This window comes from Anneissia japonica, unplaced genomic scaffold (assembly GCF_011630105.1).
Source record: "Anneissia japonica isolate Jap-2015-1 unplaced genomic scaffold, ASM1163010v1 scaffold287612_len22365_cov203, whole genome shotgun sequence".
Taxonomy (NCBI): domain Eukaryota; kingdom Metazoa; phylum Echinodermata; class Crinoidea; order Comatulida; family Comatulidae; genus Anneissia; species Anneissia japonica.
This window is the reverse complement of record NW_022747145.1, coordinates 9,894-19,935: the sequence shown is the minus strand read 5'-3', so window position 1 is coordinate 19,935 and position 10,042 is coordinate 9,894. Positions and strand designations below refer to the sequence as shown.

General features: G+C 35.0%; 1 protein-coding gene across 1 annotated transcript; it reads right to left on the bottom strand.

The window, feature by feature from the left end:
* Positions 1-7,625: 7,625 nt before the first annotated feature.
* Positions 7,626-9,774, bottom strand: LOC117120438 (uncharacterized protein K02A2.6-like). Its single transcript, XM_033265464.1, has 2 exons — positions 9,409-9,774; positions 7,626-7,856 (listed from the first exon to the last, which is right to left on the bottom strand). The coding sequence occupies exons 1-2, from the start codon at positions 9,772-9,774 to the stop codon at positions 7,626-7,628; spliced, it is 597 nt and encodes a 198-aa protein (XP_033121355.1).
* Between the last annotated feature and the right edge of the window lie 268 nt (positions 9,775-10,042).

Genomic DNA, 10,042 nt, shown 5'->3' with positions numbered 1-10,042 from the left:
GTTCCAACGTTCGCTAGGATTCACTGGAGACGACATCATCATACCACAGTAACGCCTGACAACCCCTCCCCTGGCCCGGAAATATCTATTAATTTTTCTCCGCTACGACACGACATATATGTTATATTATATTATATATATATATATATATATATATATATATATATATATATAGAATATAATATAAAGTAACAGTAATGAAACTCAAATATGTAAGATGTTGACTTTGGAAACACTAAAATTTATTTGGCGAATATTTCGGCTACTCCTGTAGTCTTTGTCAACGCAGTTACATAACATTTTATGTCAAACGTTTCCATTTTATGTCAAGAGTTGACAAAGACTACAGGAGTAGCCGAAATAAAAGCCAAATAAATTTTAGTGTTTCTAAAGTCAACATCTTACGTATTTGAGTTTCATTACTGTTACGTTATATTATATTCTACATGTTTCAAAACACACGTGGACACGCCTTCTTCATATATATATAGGCCTATAATCGTTTTTTCTTCAACTTAAATTTCTATTTTCAAAACACTTACTAATGTACAGATGGGGTGTGACACCATTTATTGCCTTACGCATCTTGACTGCTACTTTTATCAATATTTTTCCAATTTATTTCTAACAGTTTTTGGGAACTAGAATTATATCTTGTTGCAATTGTTACAGCCCGGTTTTAAAAGAACCTGAATAATGTTACATAGTGGTTTGACAACAATTTCCCCATACAATATTGCAATAACATAAGCGTGGACATATAATTGCATTGTAAACCATATCTTTGTAAAGACATCACGGTATTTTTATAATAGTTTATGAATAATTCATTATTTTGTAGCATGCAATGTATACGGTGACGGCATTTTAATAATAATTTATGAATAATTCATTATCATTGTAGACTCCAATATAATATGTAGTCTTTGAGTTTCAATACCTCTTACTTTCGTAGGAAATCCTATAATTAAACTATGTGGTGTGTCACTGTGCGTATTACTCTCGTAAATAGAATATAAAAGAGAGAGTAATTGTATAGCTTTGGGTCTTTATACCCCAACCAGAAGCGTTGGAATATAAGAGATTTTGATACCACTTGTTGTGCAGATTGGACAGACGCTTTACGTAAGACAGGTTAATGCTTGCATAGAAAAAAAGAAAACCTTAACGTGAATTATATCCGTAGGATTATAAGTCGCTTAGGCGACATGGAAGTACATTGCCGGCTTTACTTGGAGGTTTTATTACTTCTTTTCCTTACTGGTTCATTCGCAAATGCCAATAGTAAGTCTTTTATTTCTTTTATTCGTATTATGTTCCTCAATATATTAACGCAGTTTACAAAGCAATAACATCAACTTAATTAATTGCTGATTAGAAGGTGACATTACACTGTTCCCTGATTTTAATTCCTTTTTATATTGTTACTATTTACTATATACCTCATCGACTATTTTGATAGACATTCGTCAAAGAAATAAACATTTCAGCATTCGAGAGAGAATACAGTCACTGACCTTTTTGGTCGGTGCAGACATGTAAAGTCGTGCGATGATTTCATAACTACGTTATGGCCTAGACTAGAGTAGTAGAAGGAGGCCTCGGTGGCATTCTGCCTGTCCGTAGCCTACATCTAATTTCGTTCCCTGAGTCTTTAAAATAGGTCTAGAATATTCCTAATAAACGTTCACTTTTTTTGGTTTATTAGGGTTCATTGATTCAATGACTTCCTTAATTGTTCGTACTTAATATTGAATTTGAACTTTTTTCGGGTTCTAATTAAGTTTGTTTTGCAATTTTTAATTACAGTACAATTCAATTCAATTCATTCAACAGGAGTACACATAAGAAAACAATTTCTGTCGGTGTGTACCCCTTTTACAAAATACAATTCAATATTCTTCGCGGTGTGTGATGTCTTTGCGGTGACGAAAATAATGAGGATTTTTTTTGCACACGAAACCAGAAAAAAAAAAAACTAAGCCAATCGTCCACTATTGAAAAATATTGGACTGTGGGGGATAGGCAACTAACATTGGGAGTTGCAGTGATGACGTCACGATTGACAATTAGTAGAGCTTTGCACAGCTAGTACACTATAGGAAAATTATTATACGAAGGTTAGATTTAATGCTTGAAAACATTTTGAATGCATTAAATCTAACCTAAGTATAATCATTTTCCGCTAGTGTACGATGCATGCTCTACTAATTGCTTTATAAGTCAATCACCGTCTTTTAATGTTAGTTTTTTGTTAATCAACTTTTGTAGCAGTCATCGGTTGCTCTAGTGATAATATGATCAGTACACTGTGTGCACTGCGTTACATTTAGCTGTACGTATGTTGATTTGTACTCCTGCTGTACGCGCACTTTAACTCACAGAGAGCTAGCGACGTACAGCCATATACATCAGCAGATACAGATACGATAAATAACTTTTGTTTGTGTTAGAAGAACTTGTTTGAAATGCTTTTTTGATAGACATTCGTCAAAGAAATAAGCATTTCTTAAATCATTTGAGAGAGTCAATTTTTGGTCGATGCAGACAGGTGAAATCGTGCGATAATTCATAACTAGGCCTAGCTAGGCTTGGCTACGGCCTAGGCCTAGGTACTACTAGTAGTAGTAGGTAGGAGAGGCGGCCTCCCTGCCTGGCCGTGGCCTACATCTAATTTCGTTCCTGTTAAACGTACAGTTCGTTTAGTTCATGAGGGTCCATTGATTCAAAGAATTCCTTGAATTGTTCATAATTAATACTGAATTTAAAGTAACTTTCTTCTGGTTCTAATTAACCTTTTATGAAAGTGATTTTTAATACAATTCAATTTTCATCGCGGTGAGCAAAATCTTCTCGCGGTGACGAAAAAATGAGGTATTTTTTTTTTGCACACGAACCTAAAAAATCCCAAAGCCAAGCGTCCACTATTGGAAAAAATATTGGACGGTGGGGAATAGGCAAATAACATTGGGGGTTGCCGTGATGATGTCACGATTGACTTATAATATTTATTGGTGATCCGCTCTCGAGCGGATCACCTCTTGTTATAGTCAGAATGATCATCATCTTCATCTTTTTTTTAATTCTTCTTTCTTTCTCCTCATTTTAATTCCCAGCTTCAGTACGTGCAGTGCGCGTGGAAATGAGCGTACGGTGCGTAAATTTTGGAAAGTTTTGGGATGCTAAAAATGACCTGAAACGTGATTTAAATTATCTGAAAATTGTTATTGAGAATTCCTAAATTTTACCGTACACACACGACACGACGTGCTCGTGGACGGTAATGGCACAAGAAATTGACCTATTAGTCTGATAGCGTCGAAATACAGTCTGCGCCCTCTATCTGAAAAGTGATCTTGAGAATTTCCTAATTCTACAGTACACGAACGTCACGAAGTGTTCGTGGACGGTAATAGCACGAGAAATTGATCCTTGTCAAGAGTAATTCAAAAAACACCTGTTGGTTGGTACTGCCACTCAAATTTTCCCTTCATAATGTACTATTATATTAATCTGATAGCGTCTAAATACAGTCTGCCGCCCTCTATCGTTATTGATATTTGATAAATTTAAAGAGAGATGAGAAGGCTCCAAAGATTCATTCATTTTTACCATGATGACGTCATCAAAATGAAAAATAAAGGGACACTTTCGAAAGAGAATTGTCTCAGCTAGAACATACTCACAGGTGGGAGACGATCGAACAAGAATAAGCAAAACACGTTCAAATAAGTTTTAAAATAATGACGTTATAAATAAAAATTCAGTTTTTTCTTAATTCAAATGGCAATGTGATGACGTCACAATGTCCGATCAGCCATAATGATCTTTAAAATCATATCTAGAACTCATGTGCTTTCAGAATATGTAATAAATATATAAATATTGGGGGTCACCTTTCATCCTAAGGAGTTATAACTGATTAAAAAAATTCATGATTTTAAGCACATATAAATTTTGACGCTCGCGTACGCGCACGCTAAAGAGCGTGAACGGAAAATTAGGGTACATGATATTCAACCTTGACCTGAAGTTTATTCTCACTTAATATGATTCAGAAATGACGAATAGTTAATATGCTATAGGGTCATCAACATTTTGAGGAATGAAAGATTTATCGCTACTATTTATTATATACCTCATCGTCTATTATTTTAATTACTTTTTATATTGCTACTACAGTCGAGTTCGCATAAGTCGAATCTAATGGGACTGGCATAAAAAGTTCGAGTTATACAGATTTCGACTTGCACATTTTCGAAAAAAAAATATTAACATAGAACAATACTATGTGTACTCAATGCCCACAAAATCGAATTTCACGCAAAACCGAACATTTTCTTAAGTCCCAAACTCATTCCTATTCTTCTTTTAAAAAAATACGTTCCGAAAACAAGAACTCCCTATTCCAAATCTCGGACGATTTGTCAAATTCAGGACGGTAACACTCACTCGAAAAACCAGACGATAGTTTAACGACATCGTTCAACGACAAGCATACCAGACGCTGTGAAAACGAGACGCTTAGCTATACTCGCATTGCCATGGAGATTATCTGTTAATTAACACGACACACCAGTAGACGTTTTCTTGGTTAATTATGAAGTGAAATTTACGCATTCCAATATTTTAATAAGTGTATATTCTTGCTTTTAATCCTTAAAAACCATTTGGAATCATCTGCAATAAAGACGGAACTCAACAAAGCAAGTTTCTACTGGTTACCGGTACTCTTTTCAGTAGACGTCTAGAATTCAAATTCGTTAGATTCGTCGGTGTAAATTTCAAATGCAACTCATTCATTTTTTAAACTCAAGACGCTTTTCAAAACATGTTGCTAATTTAATTACGGAAGAAATTTGTAGAGAATAAAATATAATTTGTTAGGTTTATTTAGATTTGACTCTAAAATATACCATGAGCGTTTCTTGTTTTTTGTTTTGTTTTATAAATTTGTTTAATTAAAAAATTCTTGATTACACCGAGCTTGTTACTGTCACGCACTATGAAACTTTGGGCGATCTGACGTCATCACAGCCGAAGCACATGTCTAGTCTGCAAAACACCCCACGAAAATGGACCAATTGGCGGGCAGGCAGAGATTTTGGGGGCGCGACCTGTTCTGTTTACAACTAGACTGCCGAGCAAGTGGCATTGCCCAACGAAGAATGTGTGCTTGTAAAAACATAATCATACCTAAAGAAATGCACGCAAAAACAATATAAAAGTCGCATCAGTTTTATTGGTAATAATTAAATTTGCTGAGCAGTACAGCAAAGCAACAGGTACTGTACGTATTATTAAATAATGTGTTGAATTTGCGTAGGCTAGACAGTCAAAAGAATCCAGGGCTTTGATAAATTAATCAAATGGCTAGGCCCTGACTACAACAATCTTGTTCGAAATAGGTTCAGTACAAGTTTTACAAACTAAACTGGACGAAAAACTGAACATTAGAGCCAGTCCGGAGGGGTGTCTGTATTGTGAGAGTAGACTGCAACTTACGACATACGATCATGTGAGCCAAGTTCCACAGCTCGCTGTCTAAGATGTTAGTTTGATATGGCTAACTTGTTGCCGTACAACAAGGATTGAACTTCGTATTTTCCCACGGCTGTGTATTTTTCCCACGTGCGCTACTAAATTTGGAACTTCGACTTGTGTGGTTGAAATTACTTTAAAATCGGCCTATTCGGACCGGAAAATTCCGTCGGTATAGCCGAAATTCGACTTATAAAAATTCGAATTAAACAAACAATTTACACAGTAATACATAGGAAAGAATTGGGACTTTTTCAAAAATTCGACTGACGCGAATTTTCGACTTAAACAGAGTCGACTTTGGCGGACTCGACTGTATTTATTTTTTTTAAAATCTAAAATGTTAAACTAAAATTTTGAATAGCTAATTTTTCAAGGATCAAATACGTTATTAACCTCAAACCAGAAGCAGAAGTATATATATACAATAACTGCTGCTTCCACGTATGTTCTACTAATATAACAAGTACGGCATACAATTATTCTTGGTTGAAATAAAAAAAATACCTAAACCTAACAATACATTAGCACCAAAAGCTAAAAGTACTTTAGTTGTTTTTTTTTTTTTTTTAGCTAAAAATACTTTAGTTTTTTTTTTTTTTTTTTTTTTTTTTTTTTTTTTACAAGTGAAGCTAAATAAACAGCCTTCAAAATTTAAAAATGATCAAAATGTTACAGCCATTAATTTAGAGTAATAAGTTTAGAAAAACAAAGCATCAAAGTTTAAACAAATATTTTCCAACTATGCAAAAACCTGGCTACACATTGCTTTTACCATAGCCTTCAACAACGACGAGACAATGATAGTAATAATTAGAAAAGGCGATATGACTCAGGTAAAGGAATAAATAGCACTACTAAAAATAACACAGGAAAATAATAGAAGTTCGAAAATTTACAGGACATTACAATGTTACACGCTGAAGAAGGTTGTAGGAACAACCGAAATGTCCGTGAATGAAATAAATAAATATTTGTGTGTTCCTTAAGTCTACTAGTGATGTTTTATTTTTATACATATATATATATATATATATATAGCCTACGATGTTCCATCATGTCCTTATTTAACACTGTAGCTTTTCAACGAATAAAGTCCTATAAAAGTCATTGTGTAATAAAATGCCTCCGACGGGATTCGAACCTGCGACCTCTCGCTGACAAGGCGAGCGTCATAACAACTAGACCACGGAGGCTTCATGGTTGAACAGGTCCAAATAACCGTCGGCAACATTGTATTACACAATGGTGCGCCTCAAGAGGGCGTTCGGCCAGATAAATTATCTGGAGAAACGGCTAGAAATAAATACTGTCGTATATTGTATGATATTGAAGAAAGTTAGCCGTTAACACTGCTGAATAAATATAATATAAATCATCAAAGGTACATATACAGTGTTGTATATATATATATATATATATATATATATATACATATAATATGTAATTACTGACATTTGCAGTGGTTCAGGTCGTTCTGCATTTGTAGCTACTGCTGCTTGGCATGGCAAACAGCTTTTAACTTGCTGCTCTACCATTTTATCAATGCCAAGGAACTACCCTCTTTATCCTACAAGTGCTTTTGTTTTCACCATACATGGTGTCCTGCATGTGCCAACTCTACTGCCTTATATCTCAAAGATTTAGGAATTAATATTTGGTGTCCACTTAGAACGATTTTATCAACCACTGCAAACTCATCTTTCATCCTTTTAAACTGTGTTTTGATGTCTGTTCTCTGCTACTCTCTTTCTCTATATCTTCCTGTGTCATTGGTTTTGGTACAGAGTTTTTCACAACATAATTTACATAACTTATCATTCTTGTTGTCTCTGTCTCTACTGCATTAGATTCACAATTACTTGGTACAGGGTGTCTACTCAAGTAATCAGCTGGATTGTCATGGCCTGGTCTATAAATGATCTGACAATCATAAGACATTAGCCGCCGTAACCACCATCTCTCTATTCTAGCTGACATCTGCTTTTGACTCTTAAATATCCCCGTCAGGGGTTTATGGTCTGTAATCACTCAAAACTTGGCTCCATACACGTTAATTCACGTAATGGTTAGGTGATTGAAGCTTAATCTAGAATAAACCTTGATAGATATTGAGCTAGTCCCAACAATGATTTCGCTTCACTGGATGATGATGGTTGTGGAGCTTCCCGAAGATATCCTATCTTCCTTGGATCACCTGCTATACCCTCACCATTGAAGATACGTTCATAAAATTTGACCTCTGTCTTACCAAAATTACATTTCTGTGCATTTAATGTTGCACCACTCTGTTTAAGTCTCTCAAGAACCTGTCTCTTATACAATCAAGAGAGAAATAAATATGGTTGTCATGCATACTTCGTGGCAGCTCCGTGTCGTATTTTTTATAAGGAGGATGATAAACACACGAAACGGAGCTGTCACGAAGTATGCATGACAACCATATATATTTCTCCCTTGATCTCCTCTAGAGGGCGTACTACACTACATTCTCTCATCAACTTTAGACAATATTGGTTTATACCAAAACCAATAGAACAATGTGTCAGTAGAACCAGTGTGTCAATACATTTTAAAATATTTTAAAACTAAAATCTATTGTAAACTAACTATTTCTTTTAACACAACTATAATCAATCAGTTCGAAATTATAAATATATAAAAAAAAAACCAAAAAACAAAAACAAATCATTCCTACTGATACTGTCATTCATGTTGCTATTCATATCAACCTTTAATCATTATCGAATTGGCAAATGTTTTATTTACATATTTATTTATCATGATTATTATTTTTTTGAACACTATCTAATAATAATTACATCATTAATTTCCAGTACAAGTACAATATTCGGTGAACACAATTTTTCTTCTTTTATAACGTTCAATGTTTCTAAATCAAATGCTTGTGATCAGGTTCAATCAAGCTGATATAGTTCAATCAGTTATTCAAAAAATCAAGTCCGATGAATTTTAACGCTTATTGGAAATCAAGTTCAATCAAAAACGCTTGTTCAGAAACAAGCTCAGTCAACCGACCACAAATTATTTTTACCTCTTAGGCATTCTGCGTATCCTTTGAGGTTTCTCTCTTCGTCATTGTCTTTGTTGATTCTCAGCTAGAGTTTCTTGTGCAGCTTCCGCAACAACACTGAAATCATCATCTTCGATTATATTCTTCTTCTGCAATATACTGTTCTTAGATTTTGCTAACTTTCTTCAAATATGAAATGTTCATTCTAATTATCTAACCATCTCTTTCTGCTACAACTTTATTTCCTTTTCTCCACTTGACTCTGTATGGATTTGGGTCAAATGGTGTTGACAGCACATTTGTCTTTTGCTGCTTCACCAACACATTGTCTCCAATCCCTAAACTACTTTGTTTTGTGTGCATTGAACATCCGCTCGCTCTTTGATTTTCTTTTTCTGTTCATTCTCTCTTCTACGCACTTCAGCGTCACTTTCCTGTTTTCACAATGTCCAATTTCCACTGATGGTAGACGAATTCTAATCTTCCTTTCATAATTATAACAACTCTGCTGGACTCTTAGCTGTGGTAGAATGTGGAGTTGCTCTGTACTGCCTAAGAAAATCATATAATGCGTGATAAACATTCTTTCCTTGAATACTAGCTACTTGGAGAACTTTAGTTATTGTCCTCATAAATCTTTCCACTTCCCCATTTGCCCTCGGCCACAAGGGTGTTGCTTTACGGTGTATGAATCCCTGATAATTAGCATACTGTTGAAATTCTTGACTGTTAAATTGGGGACCATTATCAGACAACACAACATTCGGTATTCCGTGCCTTCAAAATATAGCATCCAATTTCGGTATTGTTGCTCTTCCCGAAGTTGTCTGTACCATTTCAACTTCTGGAAATCTGCTATACATATCATACACTACAAGGAGATACTGTCCATTTGGAAGTGGTCCTTTAAAATCAATTGCCACTTCAGTCCAGGGTGATGGCGGTATTACTGACATTTGCAGTGGTTCAGCATTTGTAGCTACTGCTGCTTGGCATGGCAAACAGTATTTAACTTGCTGTTCTACCATTTTATCAATGCCAGGGAACCACACTTTTTCTCGTACAAGTGCTTTTGTTTTCACCATACCTTGGTGTCCTGCATGTGCCAACTCTACTGCCTTATATCGCAAAGATTCATGAATTACTATTTGGTGTCCCCTTAGAACGATTTTCTCAACCACTGCAAACTCATCTTTCATCCTTTAGAACTGTGTTAACTCAGGATCATTCCAATCTTTGTGATTTCCACTTACAATAGCTTTCTTGAGTTTTGATAATGTCTGGTCTCTGCTACTCTCTCTTTCTCTATATCTTCCTGTATTGCTTTTGGTACATCGTTTTTCAAAACATAATTTACATAACGTATGATTTTTGTTTTCTCTTCTGCATTAGATTCACTATTACTTACAGGATGTCTACTCTAGTAATCAACTGGATTGTCATGGCCTGGTCTATAAATGATCTGAC